Source organism: Tiliqua scincoides, chromosome 1 (assembly GCF_035046505.1).
Source record: "Tiliqua scincoides isolate rTilSci1 chromosome 1, rTilSci1.hap2, whole genome shotgun sequence".
Lineage (NCBI taxonomy): Eukaryota > Metazoa > Chordata > Lepidosauria > Squamata > Scincidae > Tiliqua > Tiliqua scincoides.
Genome location: NC_089821.1, coordinates 105,575,464 through 105,599,509, shown reverse-complemented (window position 1 = coordinate 105,599,509; position 24,046 = coordinate 105,575,464). Strand labels below are relative to the sequence as shown.

General features: G+C 43.0%; 1 protein-coding gene across 1 annotated transcript; it reads right to left on the bottom strand.

The window, feature by feature from the left end:
• Positions 1–480: 480 nt before the first annotated feature.
• Positions 481–23,316, bottom strand: GORASP2 (golgi reassembly stacking protein 2). Its single transcript, XM_066612204.1, has 10 exons — positions 23,074–23,316; positions 9,465–9,545; positions 7,919–8,122; positions 6,726–6,812; positions 6,210–6,340; positions 4,790–4,922; positions 4,441–4,561; positions 3,856–3,933; positions 2,058–2,168; positions 481–1,621 (listed from the first exon to the last, which is right to left on the bottom strand). Exons 1-10 carry the CDS (start codon positions 23,134–23,136, stop codon positions 1,284–1,286), a joined length of 1,347 nt encoding a protein of 448 aa, XP_066468301.1. The 5' UTR covers positions 23,137–23,316; the 3' UTR covers positions 481–1,283.
• Between the last annotated feature and the right edge of the window lie 730 nt (positions 23,317–24,046).

Below are 24,046 nucleotides of genomic sequence, written 5' to 3'. Positions count from 1 at the left end.
GGCAAAGTTCACTTTTATGAGCTCTTTTCTATTCTTGCTAGTTTAAATACAAACCCATGGTCTTTACAAACCAGCAGATGCTTTGCTGGTGCACATCTCCAGCACAAGTACGGACGGTTGGCAAGTAGGCTCTCGGGGACACTTGCCACCTTCACAGTAACCTGAACATTGAAAGGCAATGCAAGACTTTATTTGGGCAGCAGATGCATTTTGTTTCCAACATCACTTAAGTGAACACATTTTTTAAAGTACATACTGAGGTTCCATGACCAGAGCATGGTGGCACTCAAATTCAATAAATGCTGGAGCCATATCCTGCAAATCTTGCTTGGCAACTATGGCTGATGAGTCAGATGGGTCAGCCACAATTAAGTTTTAAAAGAAAAGGCTGATCTCACAGACACTGGGACCAAGTGAAACAGAACTAAAGTGAAATATCCCCCAGCCCCACCAAAGACAAAGCTTGTCACACGCTTACAATTTTACCTATATGCTAATTTAATAAAGTGCTTATTGTATGTAACAAGATAAAATTCCCAGAATTTATTGCCATTATGTAAGCCTTCTCCATACAACTTGTTTTACAAAACTCAATGTCTCACCCGTCTGCTTTTACGTTGTGTAAAATGTTAACAAGTTTGCTTCCTTTTTGATGGTGGGTTTACAAAGCAAAGCAGCAGTGGTTCAATTCAGGTAAGGGCTGGAAGAAGTTCTTCAGAAGCTTATGTATATTAGATGCTGAATTGACAAGTCACACTCTGAATTTTTAATAAAACAACTTTAGTTTGGAGTTCTGTATAGTGCTAAAATGTACAACTTGGACAAAAGCAAACATTTTCACCCCCTCACAATGTATTACCCAAGATTCTCATTCTTGCAAAGGACAAGAAATGTATTCAGCCACAAGCATGACCAGCTTCTTCGTTTCTAACAGAGGCAAAACTTGAGGGGGGAAAAAAGGCAAGCAAAGAGGCCTACAGAAGTTAGATTAGATATAAAAAAAAAATCCTCAGATTTTGGCAGTTGAAGACTGCATATTCTACCTACCTTGATATTTTCTTTTTGGTTTTTTCCTTTTAAATTTAAGCACTTCCTCCCCCTTCTTCCCTCCCCACACTGAGGACACTGTTAAAATTCCCCAATCCTCTTTCGCTGCATCACCCTCAGTATATTTACAGGAATCTTAACAGCAAAATACAAACTAGCAAGAAATTAATGGTAGTTTGCATTTTAAATATTTATCCCATCGCTAAATAAATACACCCAAAACCAAATGTTTGAAGTTATGATGATTCAGAAGAAACTGTATCTGTGACTAAGGATGCTGGTTTTTCATTGACTGCCATTGATCCATCCCCCCTATCATCAGGAGCAGAGGCCTTCGCAGCAGGAGCACTGGGAGTGAGAGCAGAAGTATCCAGAGTGAATGCAGAGGTTTGTTCGACACTTGCATTAGTGCCCGGATTAGCAGCTAAACTCCCAATCTGGGGAGTAGATGAAAGCAGATCAGTAGGCATTGTGGATACTTCTGTGACCAATGGAAACTGTGCAAGGAATTCTGGCGATAGAGGTGTTATTCCAGAAAGATTTATTGGAGGCAGGGAAGGAAGTGGTGGCAAACCTAAGAAAAAAAAGTAAGAAACATTGACTGTATGATTTTCTCCCACAGCCTACAACAGTACTCAAAAATAATCCCACTGAAACAGAAAATATTAAAATACACCAGACAATTCCAGTAACACTAAAAACAACACACACACCATAACCTAGCCTTTGAGATAAAGCATGTCTGGAATTTCAAGAAACTTCAAGAGGCATCCCTCTTAATACCAGCTGAATGAGTTCATCCAAAACGCCCTGAAGCACAACTTAGGATATCAGCACGGATCAACACCAAGTATCATAACATCAATTCCATAAAACTCACTGAGTAAATGATTCAAATGCCTCATATTTCAAATCATGCTAGTTACATAAAATCATATATACCTGAGAACTGGACACACTGGTTAGATTTGGTTTTTAAGAAACTAATATAGACACCTAGAGAAACATACCCGGATGTCCAATATCTGGTAATCCAGGACCAGGAATTAAGTGTGGGGTTGGTAAATTAAGGTTTGGGAGATTAGGCAGATTTGGAAGTCCTGATGGTATAGGTATCAGTCCTAAAAAGTATGGGGAAAAGGTGCAGTTACAACAGTATGAAAAACCAAAACACACAGTAAGAATATCAAGTTTCAGAAGTTCCACTGAAAAGCCTAAAAATTACTTAGCACTTTGATAGGGAGATTCGTGTCCTGAATTGCAACATGCCTGAGATTTTCACCACATACATCTATTGGGTCGAGAACACAGTGTGTACACAGCCCCCCAAGCAGATGGTGAGCACTCTTAGCTTGAAAATGCTGATAATTTCAAGGGATGCACATCCATGAACAATACAAGCTCAGCACTGTCTCTACACAAACTGGCAGTGACTCTCCAAGGTTCCGTGCAATGGAAGTACATGGGGAAGGGCTGAACTTAGTTCTGCCTGCTTCTCCTGAACAGATGAGCACATCAGAGTGAGAGCATGTGGTGCTGTAAAAAGATCTATCCAGTAAAACACGTCTAAGAGTCCTTGAAATGAACCAGAGCCAGAATTTTTTTAAATCATATTTTTATTTTTTTGAAGTTTCAGACATAAGTTTCTCTTTATAAAACAACCTGGCTGAAACTCAAACCTGAACTTAATGCAAATAAAACTGAATTTATGACCTTATGAAAAGCTTGTTTCCTTTGTAAAAAGAGAATGGTACATTCTGCCAGTCATCTCTGCCAGTCAGGTTAGCATAACAGTTCACATACTTATATTGTGACTTGATACCAGGGTCTAGCGACTGGAAAGTTACTACAGATCACCAAGATGAATCTGAGGATGACCTTTCATTTCTGTTTTATGCCTAGCAAATACTTGATCTCTGCCACTGGCTTAGAAGTCGCACTTTCATAAATATGGACATGAGGATTTACTTTTATCTCATGGAGGTCACTGATATAGATGGTCAATACATTGAGGGGTACAGTTATATGACAAAGGAGAAGGAGTAGACTTAAAGGGGAAGAGTGATTGGTAAGAAGCAGCAACTTCAAGGAGATTCTATTTTGATGAAATTCTTCGGCTGGCAAAAAAAAATGGAGCAGATTTACTAATGAAACCAACTAAACTTTCATTGGATAGGATTAAATTAAGGGCAATCTCATTTTTAAGACTATTCTGGTTCTAGCCTGTTGGTGTAACAGGATAAAGAAAAGAACACATTTCTTTGAAAAATAAAATCTTATAGTTTCCAATACATCAAAAAAGCACCTGTACTGAGGTATTGCAATATGCAAGTGCATTTAAATCAAGTAGTTTTAACAGGCAGATTACTTAATCAGCTAAACTCTTAGATTGGTTTACATGCCTAATAAAGTATCACCAACACTAACATTTAAAACTACACTAGGCTGGTTTGGACAATACTGTGCTTGCCCCATTCATTCGTGAAGTGAGCATATCAGCCCATGTGGATTAAAGGAAGTGTCCTGAATTTCCTCCAGAAGTACTGTAAAGGGAGGCGCCAATGGGGGTAAAGGTCAATCCAGGACAGTTCAAACCTGCCCAGTATTTATGTATGATCACATGCAATTTGAAGAACCACCACCTGTATTTGCAATGTAATAAAAGGACAAGCAAAGCTCCAGTAACTGCATCATACTTGCTTTATATTTCAGTATTCTAGTGAACTGAACAAGTCTCATACTCCCATCCCTTTGGAAATATCCCCTTTATAACTTTGTTCCCATTACATTTAAGATTTTACCACTTACCAGGTAATGTAGATGCCGGGTTAACTGGAGTAAGAGTCTGACCTGCTTGAGGCGGCAATAATGGTACCGTAGGAACTCCTAAGAGGGGAAAAAAAACATTATTTCATGTAGCATTTTCTGGTACACTATAATAAAAATAAAAGAATATATCTTAGATTACATTTCAAGTAGTCTTGGATCTATGTTTTTCACCAATTTTATTCCAATTAATTCTTATCAAAAGTCTATTTCTGACATGTGAACAGACATATTTCAAGTTGCATGGAATTTTGAAGATTGCCGTCATCACCTTTTCTCCCCTAAACGCTCCCTACATCTTAGCAGTATCCCAGTTTATTACAGCATAACATAAAGGCCATTACCAATGATCTAATTACATCTTCAAAGCAAAGCATCTATGATCTAAGCTCATCTTCCACATTGTGTTCACAGATAGCTAGAGATAGGAGAAAATGGTGACAACAAAATAAAAATTACACATTAACGCTGCTTTCTGCTCTTCTAAGTTTTTGAAAACACCAAAATCCATGAAATCAAACTGCTTTCTCCCACCTCTACAGATAGCATAACAGTAAAGTAACAAACCTGTATTGAGCACATTGGTGACAGCAGGAGCTGAGCTTATGGAAAGTCCGGCCAGACCTTGTTCCATCCCTGTTGTTCCAGGTGGTAATAAGGGTGGCGGATTAACTGAGGACAGCTGAACCTATTTTAATTAAACAAAAACAGACGCTATGTTGACATGGCTGCTTCAGTGAAATTCATCAGGGTGAAAGAAACAAAAGGCAGCAATAGCAAATCACTGCTCAGAATGTCATGCAGTTTTGGCAGTGCAGTGCTGCACTGCATCATGCAACTGCTGCAAGGAACTTGTGCGAGGTGGCACAAGTGTTTAGGAACAGAGTGTAAGTTACAGAAAAAAACGACATCTTACTTCTGTAAAGCCATCTTTGAGAGGGTTAAGAGATGTGTTAGACAACTGCCCTGGGAGAGAAATTTTCTTTCCTTCTTCAAAAGGACGTGTAGGTATTCGGTGCAAGTAACCATAACCAATGCCACAACCTAGGCTTTAAAAATATCAATATAAAAGAAGTTAAGACTATCCCAAAATAGAAACAGTTGACTGTCGCAGGCCCTTTCTTGAAGTAGCATATTGGGGAAATGTTGCATTCTCAGGACACAGATGACAATTAGGATTCATTTTACTTAGCTTGTGAAGCTAGTTTGTACCAAGTGTGCTCCACTGGGAAACATGGCCATTCTGTCTAGCTGGAGACTTGAGAGAAAGCTCCCATATGGATTATGTCAATTGTTAAAGGAGACTGTATATTAAATCTATATGAAAATATGAGTACATGGTTTATAGCTCTCCCCAAAGATACGTGGACATTTTTGTACACCACAAGACACATAAGCAAGGTAGCATACTCGGATTTACAAGATCTGCGGAGGCCCGCATTAAATTATATATCACAGGCAACTCTGATGCCTTAGAAAGAACTTTTGTTTTTAAATCTAACTTAAGTGCAGGTAACTGTCGACTCAATATAATGAAAACCCAGTGGGTTGCATCCCAAGGTTTCCTTCTGCAGCAGGAAGACAACCCTTATGTTTAAACCCTATGATGGTTCTGTACCTTGGATGCACATTATTTCCACCTGTTTAAAGCCATTTTTGCCCAACATTGCATATATGCAAAAGGGATCAAATGTGTACACATATGGACTGGGCAGAAATGGGTGAATGCATGGAAACAAAGTAAAACACACTCCTCCCTCTGCCCATATATGTTCCCTTATCAGGGTTAAATCTTGGAGCATATGAGCAGATTCAATATAAAGATAAATGTTTGCCTATTTGCTCCCCACACTAGTGAGGAGACCTCTTGCTGCTATGCAAGGAAAAAGAGGCATGCCTGACATCTGAAGTCAAAAAGGGAAGCCACATCCCCTGCAACCAGAACACTTGGGGACTGAGGGGAGGACTGTTGCTATCTCACCTCCTCCCACTGTTGATCTCTCTTAAATCTGCTGGGAGAAGAAGATGAGGCAGTAGCAAAGGGCCACTGACATCTATCGCCCCAAAGGAGTGAAAAACAGCTTTTGTTTTTCATTGTAAACTGTACATAAATCACTTTGGGAGGCTTCTGCCTGAAAAGTGATATACAAAGAAATAGTTGGGCTCCTCAATGCTTTGCCAGCTCAGACTTGGAAGCAAGTACTTCTGCAGCAAATGTTCAGTTCCTCGGTTATGCTTCTACTCTAATCTTTGGGTACAGATCTTGCTGTGTAAAAACAAACCAGAAGCATGTCCAGTGGATTCCCCACGGGGCACCTCTGTAAAAGCAGTCTTACCTTCCTTCTCCGCCCCATGAAGAGTTTGGGGTAATAACCACCTCTCGACAATTATCTGTGTCTGTGTTGTACACATAAAGTTTTAACGGTTTGCCTTCATGCGTTTCAATAAGGGAGAATAAGTCTTCAGACTGAAAAAAAATTTAAAAGGATATTTTTAGTTAACCTGTAATATATAAATATAAATTATAATCTCACTTAATTTAGGCCTACTATAGCCCTTCAGGAATGATCAATACTTTACCTTCTAAGGTCCATAGGTGGCCCAATTACTGAAACAGATATTGCAATCAATCTAAACACAAAAACTCAATGTTCAGCAGTCATGACATGAGCCTTTTTGATAGTTTACACTAGCTGGATCAGATTATATAATAAATTTCCCATGTCTACTGCATCTATGTAATCTATGTCTACTCAAACAAAGTTCTACAATGCCTGCACCAAAGCAGACATATAGCTTAAAATTAGCATTGTACCAGTAACACTTCCTTATTAAGTGAAATATATACTTACCTCATTCATGACAGTATCTGCACCAATTATGTAGTCACTATGAGGTCTAAGACCAGCAAGCGCAGCAGGAGAATTTGGCTCAACTTCCTAGTTGCAGAACAAAATTGAAGAAAAGAAGTTTTTTCAACTCAACCAGAAACATTTTAGAAGGTATCAGCAATCTTTAGTTCAAAACCACCTGCATCTCAAGCCAATGCCAAACACTAAATTTTTAGTGATTATTTCTTTATTCATCTAGCTCATCTGTCAATTTCTGGTTCACAAGTAAATTATGCCCCTTTGTGAACAGTATAGTGGAAAAAATATCAAGCTACTTAAAGACAGAATATTTTAAAAACAGCAACCTGCAATTAAACACATCCTAAAACTAAACTGGATTATATGTTAGAAGTATAGATCTGCTAGTGCAGTTCTCTGGATTGGGGGCAACTTTCCTGCAGATTATCCTATCTTATTTTAGATTATCTTTATTTTGTTTCCGTCGTGGAAAACCACAATGGTCATGCTGGCCAACTAGGAAAAACATTATATAAGATGTTAGAAGTATAGATCACCCACTTTTTTTCTTAGTGGGCCAACACAATCATTGTGGTTTTCCAAAATGGAAACAAAATAAAGATAATCTAAAAGTTGTCTAACAAAAATAAGCATCTGCAGGAAAGTTGCCCCCAATTCAGAGAACTGCATGAGCAGACAACTGCACGCATTAAAAAAATCACAATGCAACCTATGCAAAGTCTGCTCCTTAAGGTATATGTATAATATTCACACTTCACGGGCATTGTTGTATGCCATCCATCATTCTCCATGGGAGCTTTTGTGCACTAGAACCATATATGAAACCTATTTGGGCAGGGATGACATTTGCAGGATCCAAGAACGCAATGATCTGATTGACAAAAATTCTTTTTGTTTTAATAACCCTGAATTTCACTCACTGAGGCTAATGAGAATCAAGAAAAAGGCATAGTGTGGCTATCACACAAAGCCACATATATGTTTCATACTACTCTAATCAGCTTCATTTAAGGCTTGTGTGAGACAAGTTCCTAAGGGAAAAGTTTCCACACTATAGCTGTAATCTTCATAATTAGATATGCAAAAGTTGCATCAAAATCAGAAGGATCTGCACACCCAGATTTGTAGTAAATGATTTCCTTCCCCAAGAAACACCTATTGAAGATTTTACTTACCAACACGTGCCAAACATTTTCATTGGCCCCATCAAAGCTGCAAAAACGTATGCTTACTCCCAGCAGGCCCTGCCCACCCCACATGTTGCTGGGAGTTACTGATGTCTCTCTGAGCTCCAGTGTTTTGCTGCTGTATACCAGCATTTTGACAGGTTTTTCCACATTGGCCTTCAACAGGTCCTTGAGAGTGTCATTGTCTTTGTTCTGGAAAAAATTGTATAAGCATGATTTTCAGAGTCAACTTGCAATTATGTTCATCACTGTAGTGGCAAATCAAATTCAATAACAGAAAAAGTACAGAGACTGAAGAGGTAATGATCTCAACTGAATCTCTCTTTTTAAAAAAAAACAAACCAGAAAATAGGACTAACCATTCAGGTTTAAGAATCTATGCTTATTACAGACTAAACCACTAGCACAATGTGATAGAACTGGGCATATTTCTTGAACTGGGCATATTTCTTGAACTGGGATGCACTGTAGCACCACAAGAGACATGTTAGAGCAATTTAGCTCTGGGATACCAAAACATTTTGCAGATGCTTTGTTATGGATGGAATCTGGGACCACAAGTAAGTTGCAGAGAACTCTCCAGCTTTCCAAAATTAAACGTTTGAATACCAGAAGTATTAAGTGCCTACATTTATAAACAGAAATTAACAATTTAAAAAAATACTTAACACTGCAATCCAGAAGGAGGCCTTCTAATTAGTTCCAGCTTTTAAGCTCATATTCTGAGCTTGACCCAGACAGGCTCCTACAAAAGCTGTATTTTAACCACAAGTTTCCTTTTCAGTGTTGAAGGAAGCCATTACCTTATATATAATGTTAGGAAGCCATTACCTAACATTACATATATGTTCTGTTATTCTGCATTACAGATATGAGCAAAGAAACCTCCTATCTGAATCTCTGAAACGATCCAAGATATACCTGATTCAACATTCCTCCAAGCAGGATGAAATTGATGACCCAGGTAGCATTGCAAGACCATCCCTGCTCTGCCTGTATAGATTTTCACCTGCTAACTACCCCCAAAATTCTACACCTTGACCTCCCTGGTTTTCCATGCATTTTCCACTGCCACAAAGGAAGCAGAATCAGTGCGGCAGTTCTGCAACTCCATGCCCAGAATGCATAAAAAATCTAGAGAGAGTCACCTCTCTAGCAGTCTGCCTTTTTACAGCCTAGCACAACATGTGGTATGTGCCAGAACAAGAAGAAAGTCAAAAATGGGGACCAACCACTTCTTCATTCAGCATCAATCCATTGGCACAAAAATTCTATCTCAGAGCCAAAGAGCAACTACAACAGCAAATATAGATTATATTTCCCTCAGGAGCTTTTTAGATTGAACAAGATGTTCCTGATTATTGGACAAGCACTCCACCCAGATCTAAGTCCAAAAAAGTCACTTCATTATATTATTCTAAATCATCAAAATACACCAATAAACAGGCTGCACAGTTACATATTTGAATTTTGGTTATCACATGGCCTCTTCCTAATCTCTAACATTCATAACAATTTTAATTCAAGAACTTACCAGTCTTGAACCATTAATAGAAACAATAAAATCAAAGAATGGTTCCAGTCCAGCTCGATGTCCTGGTGAATTTTCTTGTACCTATAAAAGTAAAAATACAACATTGCATGAAAGTTTAGAGACAAAATACAATGGACTTTACAACCAAAAATGATTCTTAACCTGCAATTCCAAAACAAGGGTACATAAATACACCAGCCATGTCACTGATAAAGCCTTCTGTACACTCTGCCCAAGAGAAATTTTTTTTTAAAGCCGCTGGCAACACAGAGTGGCAGAATGCAAGCCTTTCAAAATGGTACCAGGTTGCTTCTTGTACTTTTTTTAATTTAATCATATGGCAAATTGCATCATCATTATATTGTTGGCAACCTTCAGTCTCGAAAGACTATGGTATCATGCTCTGAAAATCATTATATAAATCACATCAATATATAAAATTCACAATATACAAAATATATATAAAATAGAAACAACAAGCAATAAATTTATTGCTTCTAGTACTAGGAGACATTAAGTGCATCAGTTAGACAACAATTGCTACAAACACACACATGCCTGCATGCCATTTCTCCTTCTCACTGAGCAGCAGCTACAGTAGGAACATACAGGTGCAGCCTATTTATCCCCAGATTTTTTATCTGCTGATTTGTCTCAATGTGAATGAGGTGGGGGAACAGAAAGTGACACACTCCTTTGCCCTGCACTGGAGTCTTGCTCCATTTCCAGGCAGCCCAAAACACTGCAGAAAGGCTCTACCTCGCCCAGGCAGGGAAATAACCCTGGAGCCCTGGAAGAGGTTCCCCTTGCAAAGGAACAGTAACACTCCTGGAGCCCCTAGCCAGCAAAGAGGCTGAAGAGGGGAAGGGGTGTGTGTGAAAATCTCTGTAGCCAGAACACGTGCAGCAAGGTGGAGTTTGCTCACGCTCTTGCTCTCTCTCTTTCTCACTCACACAGGGGCAGGTGTGGTAGTAACAGAGGGGTTAGCTTTAAAAAACCCAGGGTGTGTTTGCCAAATTTTCCCCCCCCCATTGAGATGGTGCAGGCAATCACCAACACAAGCAAGCCTTCTCATCAAGCAAAGCATGAGATATAGCCCACAATCCTCTCCACACTTTCCTGGGAGTAAGCCTCATTGACTACAATGGGGCTTACTTCTGAGTAGAAAAGCATAGGGCTGGACTCTTAAAAGATCAGCACCCCATGTGAAAGAAGCCAGACAGCTGGCAACAGGGAAGGATGAGTATGGAGGTGAGGGGACTGAAACAGCTGCCTTAGTTTCCTTCCATTCAGAAGTGTCAGGTTGCAGTGTATTTGCATAACTCTATGGAATTTAGCACACTTTTTTGTTAATCGTGCCGAGTCATGGAACATAACTAACACGGATAAATAGGCTCCACCTGTACTGACTTTGCTTCAAAGGATCAGGAAATGGAAAACCCAACACTTTCTGGCTCCTGGATTTACCAAGCCCAATCAAAATTTGTGGGCACAGATTAATCTCAGTAAAGTCTATCAACCACACTAGACCTGGATCTCAAAGGCTGTCATCTCTGAGCTGCCTGTACTTTTTAATATGCATTAGCTCTATTAGAATATTTAAGAAATGAAAAATAGGAAGACGTTAACATTCTTCATGACTTAACATAAAAACCCTCTACATTGCTCAAGATGATGATCCCTTTACCAAATTTTGCACTTTACAGCATCTAGGTGACCCCCAAGAGAAAATGCACCTCATAATGCAAGAAAGCACAGCACAGAGTGCGCTTCCCAAGATATAGTGTTAGAGGTGGGTGGGAATTAGGTTGGCCCTATGCAGGCATCTTTAGCCCACCTACATGTCCTGTGAACATGTTTTAAAGCTTGAACTCAAATTATAATTTAGTAGAAAATGCTTCCTTCCTTGCATAGTAGCACAAGTTCTGATTGGAGATATATACCATTTTGTAGCAGAGCTAATGATTTGCAGCAGCATTTACAGCTATTAAGGCCTATCCCATACAGTTTTCCATATTGTCACACCTGTTTCAAACTTAGAGGCCAATACCTGTAGCTAAAGATGTGGTACATTTTGAAATTACCACCACCCCACACTTCCTCTGGCCACCACTCATTTGTGTTATTTATGTAGATTAGACATGGCAACTCCCGTGCCATGGGGAAATACTGCCAAAGGAACTCCAAAACATTTTAATATGGCTGCCATAATACTCTTACGATCCTAAATTTGAAGAAGACCTGCAACTAATTACTTGCCTGGTAATGTAAAGCAAGTAAGAAGCAATCAGGAGATCTTAAAAAGATTAATTCTGTTCGGGTCACTAATAACTGTTATATCTGAACAAGAATTCTAGTAACATAATGTGAATTTAATGGCACTGCAGGTCTGCTAAAGGCATTATTTAGACCTATTTATTTCAATAAGATTACAGCTTTAGGAATTGTAAATATCTAGAATTTGGGGTTTAATTCAAATAGCTGGGCATCACAATTAAAGAGCAGAGAGTTTAAAAAAGGACCTTTACATAAAATCCTGCAAGGGTGCATCACTTTAACAGCTATAAAATACTGAAAAGAAGTTTTGCAGACCTAAAGCAATGCCACTTTTCAATGTACTATCTGCATTAAAAGCAATTCTTCAGTTAGCTCTATTAAAATTGATTTTGTTTCTGTCAGGTTTTTAAAAAATATAGATTAAATGCTGCAGGACTCCACGAAAGTCCTTCAGTAATACCTATTTTTCAGGGGAAAAAAGCTTTGTAAGTGAATTGATCCAATGGCTACCAGAAAATAAATCACCTATACTGAGCGCTGAATTTCTTTCAAGTACAGATACATCAATAGTTTGAGGTTATTTTATAAGAATTCATTTCTAAACTAGCTTCAACAGACAAGATAGTGAGAAAGCAAAAGAGAGAAAAGAAAACCAAGCCTCCTCTTATCCCGACAGGCTTATTGCCAAGCATGAAAATTGCCTGAGCATGAAAATTACTTAAGTATGCAACAATAAGACAAACTTAATTTTTTTCCTTACTGTAGGAAGTGTCAAAATAACACAATTTTTAACTAATATAACAGAAAAATCTCATGGAGGACCTCAGGGCACAATCCTAACCAGGTCTACTCAGAAGTAAGTCCTATTTTGTTTAATGGGGCTTACTCTCAGGAAAGTATCGTTAGGATTGCAGCCTCAGTCTATTTCACTCACACAGTGGTTTTCAAACTGGGGCATCGAAACGCCCCAGCCTGAAGGCCCTGGCCTCTGCCCCCTTAAGGGGCAGGGGCAGGGAGGAGGCTAATGGGGCTGCAGGGACTGGAATGGACTCACCAGTCCCTGCAGCAGCTTTCCTGGGGATGCGGGGAGCCCAGCTCAGAAAGTCAGAAGTGAAAGTGGAGCGGTCGCTTAACTAGGCTGGTGGACCCTGCAGATGCTGATGCAGGGCTCCCCGCAGCCTGGGAAGGATGCTGCAGGGACTGGTGAGTACATGCCAGTCCCTGCAGCCCTGTTAGCCTCCGCCCGCCCCCGCAAGAACTTAGTGGTGCAAACTCTCTGTGAGAGTTTGAAAACCACTGCACTAACCCCTTACCAGAAAACAGAAATGCACATAATTCAATACTGTAAAAGACCGTTAATATCAGCCACTCAATGCCACACGAAAGAAGGTAATGTCAAAAGTGTCTACAGTCATGTCCTCCTGATTAGCCTCACTGGGATCAATAGGACTATTCTCCCCTTATCACTGACCTAATAAAAACTCTTTTATAAATGCTCAACATTCTGGCATTGGAGGACCTCCAGGAAAATAAATAAAGATAAATATATGGTTCCTAAGCTGTTTAAGGCTCTACAAGGTAAAACTGAACTTTATCCAGAAGATAACCAGAAACTGCTGCCTATACTAGGACATTGATGGAATGTACTCCAGAGGTGAAAATCCCAAATTGTCCTGTTTTTCACCTGTTTTGGACTTTCCCAACCCCTCAGGAGCTGCTGAGTCATCCAGATGCAGTAGCATTCTCCTTTGTTTCGGCTTATTGTTGGAGCATTTTCCTTCTCAACTGAGGGGTAAAGAAATAACTTAGCTTTGAGCCAGTTCAGTGGCCCATGAAGCACATTCAGTTTCCAAGAACACAAGTCACTCCCCCTAACATCCAATCCCACAGGTGAAACCTAGTTAATGGCCACACATTATAAAAGAGTCATGCAACATTCTTCGTGCATTTGCTCAGGTCTGACACTGGAAACATCTGATGTTTCACAGGGGCCTTCCTGCTCATCTCACTGTTTGAGGGTGCTGGGACTAGGACCCAGAAATACCCAGAGACACTGCATTTTTACATCCTTGCCAACTTTTGCCACCATTTGCTTTTCTTTTCTTTGCTAGTTGACCAATGGTATGATATCCTGAATATCTTTCTCTTCATTGTCTTTATTTTCAGCTCTTTAATAAGCTTCTTGTACTTTTATGGTTTACCTACCTGGTCTCAGGTCCCTCAGAAGAGAGCAGACTGCCTTGTCTACTAGATGGCCCATGTTCTACTACTGGCTCATTTCCTGAAACCCCACCAGATCTGGGGGCTCTCTTAACCTGGGAGAGAGGTTTTTCCAAGGCAAATGTCTTCTGTCTGGGCTCTGGTTGGTGGCAGAGAAAACTGCCTTTTCCCCAGTCCAATTCCAATTTACCAAGTAAAAAGTGTAAAGTAAGAAGGTGGGCGCTATCACTAATAGCTAGGCATCGTACCCATTTTGCTATTCACCTTTTCTAACAGCTCCCAGTAGTTCATTCTAGCTGTGGTTACAAGACAGTCTTCAAAGGTAGAACACAGTCCTGAGATTATCTTTTTCAAATTTTTATAGTGCCCTTCCTCTAAGGAGCTCCGGGCAATTTCCAAACCTGAACCTATAAGGGAATCCTATCTTTTTTACTAAATGGTGAAGATGATCTCTTACGGTCTAATCCTAATCCAGTGGCGTAGCTAATGATCGTGTAGCCCAGTGCCAAGCTCAAAATGTTGCCCTGGACGTGATGTCACAACCAGAAATGACGTCATGGCCAGGCTTTTTCAAGAGTAAAAAGGCATCTGCGGTCAAAGAAGCCCCCTCAGACAAAATCAAATTAATTAAGTAAATAAAGAAAAAGTGTGCCCCTGGTAGGTTCAAGACACTGTGTTGGGGTGAAGAGGGATGGATATTCTTCTCTTGTTAAATATAGGAGGGGCACCTCTTGAACAACAATCATTCTCATAAGTCAGTTCTGAGTTAAGAAAATCTACTTTTGTTCTATAAGGCAACTGTGTTTTCATTTTCTGGTTAATTGGCCGTAACATTTGATAGAATACAGATATTCCAATGGGGTTTGCTTCATTGCATTCTACATTAAATTACCTTTCCAATGATATATAACATGGTGGTATTAATCATATATACCAAGATTTTCACAATTTTGGGCACTAGTGTCAAGCTCAGCTTGTTGCCCCCCTAAAGCTTGATGCCCAGTGCAACTGCTACCCGCTGCACCCCCTTACCTACACCACTGTCCTAATCCTTCCCACTGCCGATGTAGTCGTGCCAGCGGGATGTGTGGGGCAGACATCACCTTGAGGCCTTCTCAAGGTAAGGGAACACTTGTTCCCTTGCCTCAGGGTTGCATTGGCACTGGAAAGCTGGATTGGGCCCTAAGTCAATGCTGCAACTTAAGAGTTTCTGGTACAACAATGGCTGTCAGCTTAGATTTGACACATAAAAATCTAAACTCTGTAAGTAACAGAGATCACTGAATTCTCTTCAGTATGATCATACCATACTGCTTTTAAAGAGTGCAAGGGAAAGAACTAAAGCCACTTAACTAGGATAAATGCAAAGGAAAGGTAGAGCTGAATGTCCTTAACAAAATGATGGTACTTCAGTGCAGTGTGAACTGACGCTTTCATATTTACCCACAATCTTACTCAGAAATATGAAATAATGAATGCTGAAAACATCCATGTGGAAACTCCTATAGTGATCCAAGCAACTGCCTTTCAACTGCCTTCCACTATGTTTTTGATCTTACTGTCAGGTACAAGGAAACACTTAAGGGTAGGCAGCCAAACACCTCCCAGATTCTACAAAAGTGACAATATTGCAAGGAATTACATTTCGGAAATAAGTGGTTGTCACAGTCAACTTGGCCCACCAACAAAGTTTCTATGTACAGATGGAATAGAGAACCAGCCAATGTCCAATGTTAGCCGAGTACAAGATGACAAATTTTCATATACTTGACAGAAGAAAGGTGCGGTGATATTTGGCTAAGGAATCCACCATCGAGAGCTATCATCTTAAGTGAAGGATGGATTGCAGCAGTTTGGAGAATGTCCAGAATTCTACTTTTAGGAAGGAGTAGACAATCACCAGCAAAGATGGACACAAACCAGCTCACAACTTGCTGTCCATATTTGCTTTTGTGTCTCTTCACACTGGTGAAGACTACAAATACAACAAGCAGGGCACAAATACATTACACTCCTGCAAGATTTTACAATAAAGCACAATTCAGCTTTATGAACTAAGTTAAAAAAAATTTGAATGCCACTCAGCTTTTCAGTTTTACAGTACAGGTAACATCTTTGAAACTGTGCTACCACCCTATTTTGGCCTGAACAAAATGTAACACTGTAAACAAAATGAGTGAGGTGAACAGCAAAAGAATGACAATGCATTGGTAATATTTTTCAAATTATTGTAAATTATAAAATAATCTATATTCAGTTATAACAAAGCTTCTAATAGGGCTCAAACAATATATTTACCTTACTCCTTGCTATCTCAATGGCTGAGGGTGAGATATAAAATAGGATTCTTTCACTTCATCCTACTCAGACTGAGGTATGAGTTAGGTAGTAATAAAAGTGGCTAAGTGGCTTCAAGGTCCAGCACAAATAGAAGACCACCTCTTTCATACACTCCAGCCCACCATCTCAGGTCAGCTGAAAGGGTTCTTCTACAAGTGCCACCTCTGTTCTAAGTGAGAGGGGTGGCGGCTCAGGGGCAAGCCTTTTCTGTGGTGGCACCAGCAGTGTGGAATGCCCTCCCACAGGAACTGAGAACAACTCCCTCTCTCACGGCTTTTCGACAAAGCCTCAAAATTCCTGTTTCATCAGCCATTTAGCTGCTGAGTGGTTTTTTGCCCTCTATATTTCTGATATACTGTGATGACTTGACTGCCTCCATGTACTCATCGGTTCCCCCTTGGCTCAGTGAGTTTCTTTTCCCTTAAATTTTTTTAGAGGACAAAAAACCACTCTAAAGCTACAATTCTAAACATACTTGTAAGGGAAAGAAGTTCAACTAAACTCAGGAAATAGGTTCAATTAAATTTACTTCTGAGCGAACATGCTGAAGGTTATGCTACGTGTTCAGTAGCATACAAATGCAAATTACATATTTGACTTTCAAACACTTCTGATCAATCACTGCAGTAAATAAGGAACTTTCACACTTGTACCTCAAAGTTCAGCTGTAATTTCTTTTGATAAATTACAGGCTTTGAGATCCTCAAACAGTTTAACAACTATATAAAACAGGAAAATAACGCACCTGACCTGGCTGACATTTTTTTTAATGATATCATAGTTTCAAGAACAGTTTGTAGTGACTTTTCGATTGTTCCTATTTCATTAAGTAGTCCCAAGACCAACTATTCCACTTGTGAATGAAGGGCTTTGGAATAAAGAGTGAATGCTCAGCATGAAGTTACTATATAACTTTGTTCATCTAGTGGAAGTTGTTCACCAAGTTGTTCACCAAGTACCTTTTTCTGAACCACACTTTGACACAGGAATGATTTAAATGAAGTAAAAGTCCCAAGATCGAGACTGATAAACAGACTTTGGCAGAGTCAGACTACATTTGAGTTGGACCCACTACCTCTTCCTTCTTTTGTGGAGTTACCTCTAAGTGTATTAGAAATGACAGAACTGGATAATATGTCAACTTTTAAAATGCTAAAATGCTAAAGTACTATTTCTATACTTTACACCACATTTTACCTGTAATGTGATAGCATTATTTGTTACTGTGTGTTAAACAAAGCATGTAGATTTGTTTACATTTTCTGAAAAATGTTATGCAAAGTACAGAAACAGTCAGTTATGTCCATCATATCTACATTAAAAGAAATTGCACGTTTTAGGTGTGATGAAGTATCAGCTTTTTCTTTCTATAGATTCTCTACTGTTAATGAAAAATTGAAGCAATTCTTTGATACTTTATTAATATATAATGGATAATGGATATAATAATGGATATAATGGATATAATGGATATAATAATGGATATAATAATGGATATAATGGATATAATAATATAATGGATAATAAATTCCCCCTGGGGGCTGGGGGCCAAGAATAGGCCCTCAGTTTGGCTGTACTTGTCGTAAGAGGCGACTAAACAGCCACCGGGTAGATGGGACTCGTCAGCCTAGGAAGGCAGCTCATCTAAGAGAAGGAAACTCTGATCCCAAACCTCCACTGCCTTGTGGCTACATCCAGTTCTGGAAAAGGCTTCAGGAGTCAACCTCGAGGCAAAATCAGGAGCCGGAGTCCCTTAGGCAGTTCATGGCTGAACACAGTCACGTTCTGGCAACTCCTGCGACGCCGCTGGAACCAACCGTATTGGCTTCTGCCTTTCCATTGGACCATTCCAGCGACGTGGAGAGGGGGGATTTGCTGCATGGGTAACAGCCTATCCTCCATACCTTCTTTACCCAGGCTTCGCGCACTGGAGAGGACACTCCAACTTCGCCATACGGCGTCGGCACAACACGGGAAGCAGCAGTTTACCGGTTATAAGTCTTTGCTCGATTGGCGTAGAGCATGACGCCAGGGGCTGCTTCCGACGGTGGGAGAGATCATTGCATCTCATTGGGCAGCTACCGCCCGCCTTAAGCTGGGCAGTCCCCAGCCAGTAAGGTGTTGCCTCGCCACGGTCCGTTAACCTCATGGGGTGCGTGGGGTTTAGGGTGAAAACCGACAAGCGGATCGACAACTCTGCACCATGCAACAGAAAACAGAAAACTACTGCCCTAAAGCTGGGCACCTGGAACGTTAGGACAATGACACCTGGCTTCTCTGATGACCTGCAAGAAATAGACGACGCACGCAAAACAGCTGTCATCGACATGGAGCTGAGCAGACTGCAGATGGACATCGTCGCCCTTCAAGAGACTAGGCTGCCAGATTCCGGATCTGTCAAGGAGAGAAATTTCTCATTTTTCTGGCAGGGAAAACCACCAAACGAAACCAGGGAACATGGCGTTGGCTTTGCGGTCAGAAATACCCTGCTGAAATCCATCATCCCACCTACTGTGGGAAGTGAAAGAATTTTGTCCCTGCAGCTCCAGTCATCAGCAGGACCTATCACTCTCATCAGTGCTTATGCACCGACTCTGTCGTCTCCAGCAGAAGCCAAAGACAAATTCTATGATGACCTGGCCACCACTGTCAAGAAAATCCCTGTAAAAGAGCCATTGTTCATCCTCGGCGATTTCAATGCTAGAGTTGGTGCTGATAACAGTTCATGGCCCACTTGCTTAGGTCAGTTTGGCACTGGGAGGATGAACGAAAATGGCCAACGCCTGCTAGAGTTTTGCTGTCATCACGGTCTCTGTGTCAGCAACACATTCTTCAACACAAAGCCCCAACATAGAGTCTCTTGGAGACATCCAAGATCAAAGCACTGGCACCAGCTCGACCTGATCCTCACCAGACGCTCCAGCCTTCCCAGCATCAAGATCACACGCAGTTATCATGGTGCTGCCTGCGACACTGACCACTCCCTGGTGTGCAGCAGAGTGAAACTGCAAACAAAGCGACTGTATCACACGAAAAAGGAAGGAAGACCTCGCATTGATACCAGCAAGACCCGGGATCAGAGAAAAGTGGAGGAATTTGCACAAGCGCTTGAGGAATCTCTTCCAGGCCCGGCCGACGCAAACGCATCCAACAGATGGGAACATTTCAAGAATACCGTTTACAACACCGCCTTGTCCATATTCGGCAAGAAGACCAACAAGGCGGCAGACTGGTTTGAAGCCCACTCTGAGGAGTTGACACCAGTCATTGAGGAAAAGAGGAGAGCTCAAGCAGCATACAAGGTCTGTCCCAGTGAGCGCAACCTGCAGGTCCTCCGAACTGCTCGCAGCAAAGTCCAACAGACTGCCAGGAGATGTGCTAACGACTACTGGCTCCAGCTCTGTTCCGAGATACAGATAGCAGCTGACACGGGCAACATCAAGGGGATGTATGATGGTATCAAGCAGGCCCTAGGTCCAACACAGAAGAAAATTGCCCCTCTGAAGTCTGCCACAGGCGAGGTCATCCAGGATCGGGCGCAGCAGATGGAACGCTGGGTGCAGCACTACTCTGAGCTATATTCCAGAGAAAATGTAGTCACCGAAGAAGCACTGAACAACATTGAGTGCCTGCCTGTGCTGGAAGAGCTTGACAGTGAACCAACCCTAGAAGAACTTCACGTGGCCCTGGACTCCCTTGCCTTTGGCAAGGCACCTGGAAAAGACAGCATCCCTGCTGAAGTCCTAAAATGCTGCAAAGAGATCATCGTCACTGAGCTGCATGAAATCCTCTGTCTCTGCTGGAGAGAAGGTGGAGTACCTCAAGACATGAGGGATGCAAACATCATCACGCTGTACAAGAACAAAGGTGACAGGGGTGACTGCAACAACTACCGCGGCATCTCTCTCCTTAGCGTTGTAGGAAAGCTGTTTGCCCGAGTTGTACTAAAGAGGCTCCAGGTACTTGCAGAGAGCGTCTATCCAGAATCGCAGTGTGGATTCCGAGCCAACAGGTCCACCACTGATATGGTATTCTCCCTTAGACAACTGCAGGAGAAATGCAGGGAACAACGACAGCCACTCTTTATAGCCTTCATAGATCTCACAAAGGCTTTCGACCTGGTCAGCAGAGACGGCCTCTTCAAGATTCTCCCCAAGATTGGATGTCCACCCAGGCTCCTCAGCATCATCAGATCCTTCCACAAGGACATGAAGGGCACTGTTGTCTTCGATGGCTCCACATCAGACCCTTTTGACATCCGAAGCGGAGTGAAGCAGGGCTGTGTTCTTGCACCAACCTTGTTTGGGATTTTCTTCGCTGTCCTGCTGAAGCAGGCCTTTGGAACTGCAACAGAAGGCATCTATCTCCGGACCAGATCAGACGGAAAGCTCTTCAACCTCTCCAGACTGAGAGCAAAATCCAAAGTCCAGCTGAAATGTCTGCGTGACTTCCTCTTTGCCGACGATGCAGCTGTCACTACCCACTCTGCCAAAGATCTCCAGCAGCTCATGGATCGTTTTAGCAAGGCCTGCCAAGATTTTGGACTGACAATCAGCCTGAAGAAAACACAGGTCATGGTTCAGGATGTGGACTCACCTCCCTGCATTACAATCTCTGAGCATGAACTGGAGGTTGTCCATGACTTTGTGTACCTTGGCTCAACGATCTCCGACACTCATTCTCTCGATGCCGAGCTAAACAGGCGCATCGGTAAAGCAGCTACCACGTTTTCCAGACTCACAAAGAGAGTCTGGTCCAACAAGAAGCTGACGGAACATACCAAGATCCAGGTCTACAGAGCTTGCGTCCTGAGTACACTTCTGTACTGCAGCGAGTCATGGACTCTTCGCCCACAACAGGAGAGGAAACTGAGCGCTTTCCACATGCGCTGCCTCCGACGCATCCTCGGCATCACCTGGCAGGACAAAGTTCCAAACAACACAGTCCTGGAACGTGCTGGAATCCCTAGCATGTATTCACTGCTGAAACAGAGACGCCTGCGTTGGCTTGGTCATGTTGTGAGAATGGATGATGGCCGGATCCCAAAGGATCTCCTCTATGGAGAACTCGTGCAAGGAAAGCGCCCTACAGGTAGACCACAGCTGCGATACAAGGACATCTGCAAGAGGGATCTGAAGGCCTTAGGGATGGACCTCAACAAGTGGGAAACCCTGGCCTCTGAGCGGCCCGCTTGGAGGCAGGCTGTGCAGCATGGCCTTTCCCAGTTTGAAGAGACACTTTGCCAACAGTCTGAGGCAAAGAGGCAAAGAAGGAAGGCCCATAGCCAGGGAGACAGACCAGGGACAGACTGCACTTGCTCCCGGTGTGGAAGGGATTGTCACTCCTGGATTGGCCTTTTCAGCCACACTAGACGCTGTGCCAGAACCACCTTTCAGAGCGCGATACCATAGTCTTTCGAGACTGAAGGTTGCCAAGATGGAAGAATAAATTACAATGCGACACATTACTCTGAAGTATTATTTTGAGTTATCCTAAGAAGCCAGTCTTTAGATGTTACGCATAATGGTACCTCATAACTAGAAAGCTAGACGACACTGAAGAAAAGGTCACAGATTTTCCATATATAAACCCAAAGCAGCAATGTGCACAGTGATGCCTTAGGAAGCCATCTCTTTTTATCATTCCTGCATTTAAATATTTCTACAGTGTACATGAGCACCTGCCACATGGAACTGTCCATCCTAACACAAAGCCTTGCTAGCCCACTGAAAACAGGGACCAAGGCCAACTACCAAAAATGCACGAAGAGTGCTTTGGGTATGTTACCAAAAAGACCACACTACAAAACAGTGCCGTGCCCCCACATTTACACACTTGCACACGCACACAGAGTCCCTTCTACCACCAAGGCGGAAAGCTGAAGCTCAAACTAAGCAACATCCTTCCAACTGGGTGGAACTTACAGCAGGGCATGCACGCACAAGGCAGGCTGCAACGTTCCTGGTTACTTTGCATGTTACAGAAGCCACCTTACTGCAGGAGTACTGGGGGGGGGGCAGAAGAGCATAAAGGTTGACAAGAGGTGCTTTCTGGGCTTTTTCTACCCCTCCCCAGTCCAAGGGCCTTTAAGGTTAGCCAGTACGCAGCATCATGGAGCTGCAGAGCTGTGACTAGGCTGGACCACCACCTTCCCCTCCAATTTCCAGTGAACGGCAGGCTCCTCCTGCAGTCCAGGTGTGGAGCACCAGTGCGATGGTGGTGGTGAGCCAGGGTGCCCAGGCGTCCTCTTTTTTCGCCTCGTGTCCTGGAAAAGAACTTCAAGCGTCCTCTGCAAGGGCAGCACGGAGTCTTCTTCCAATTAATAAATCCTATTTAATACAGCTTTAAATTCAACAATACGTAACATGGTGTTTATGTTACATATAACATGCGTAACGTACATATAATATACGTGACGTGCTGAAGTCACTACAGGAGTGTTTTTCGCTTTTTACTTGCCGCGTCCCACATTTTTCTTGGGTGTCCCACGTGGGGGGCGCCTGGTCCTCTCTTGGGGTGGCGACACCTGGGCGCCCTGCTTGTGCCTTTGCCCCCCTCTCCCCCCACCGCTTCCCAGAAGACCCCAGTGCGGTGCTGGCACCAGTGCGGGGGTGCTGGGAGACGAGGTGAGAGGCCCACCCCAGAGCACCAGGGGCAGGGAGCTCGCACCCGCAGGGCACGCGGGGGAGCCCCGGCTGCAGCCCGCGCTCCTCTCCCTGGCGCTGACGCCCCCACCGGCCCAGCCACACCACACTTCTCCCCCCGCCCGTACCCGCAGGACGTGATAGCCCTCGGTGCCCCCGCCGGGGATCTCCACGCTCTGCGACGAGCCCATCGCTCAGGCCCGGCCGAGCGAGGCGACGCGAGGCGGCGGCTTCTCACTGCTAGGGCCCGGCACGCCCCGCCCGCCGCACTTAGGACGTGGCACTCCGTCGGGCGCAGGCGGCTGGGAGACGGAGCTCCGAGGCGCGAGGCTCGCCCCACAGCGCCACCAGCCGGGCCAGGCCGGCGTTGCCGAAGCCGAGCGCGCAAGCCCCCGACCGAGAGAAGGCGGGCAAAGCCGTTCCCCGCGCGCGGGGGCTTGTGGGACAGGTGGGGGGAGCCGGAAGGAGAACCGCTTAAAAAAAACACGACGCTTGTGGCGGACGTTGCTGCTACGGCGGCTCGCGAGGATCAGAACGACGCATCCGCGAATCGATCTGGGTCTCTTGGAGGACTCTGCTGCCACCTAGTGGCGGCGCCAAGAAGGGCAAGGGCTGTTCGTTGTAGGGGCGGTGCTGCGAGGCCGTCGCTGTAAGGCGGGGACGAGGGTTGGAAGAATAAGAATAGAACGTTGCTGCAGCCACTTCAAGCCGCAGGAACTCAGCCTCCTGCACTTCACTGAGTAGATGCATTGGTCAGGGTGACCTGATACAAAGTGGGGGGACAGGGTGCCTGTACCTTTAACCCAGTGGGTCCCCACACTGTGGGTTGGGACCTACTGGTGGGTTGCTAAAGGGTGATGGAAAGATCAGGTAACCAATTGCCTCAAGCTCAGAGGCTGTTCAAAAATCAGACACTGTGGCTGCTAATTGCCCTGCAAAGAGCTCATCTCCTGCAAGTTTGCAAGCCTGTGCTCATCAAAGGAGGTAAATGTTTGAGGGTCTTTCTTCTGGTTCTTAGTACTCATAGATAAATAATTTTTTTCTTTCTAGATTTTGTTTTTGAAAAGTCTGGTAAACCTATTTGGGTCCCCATAGAGCAGG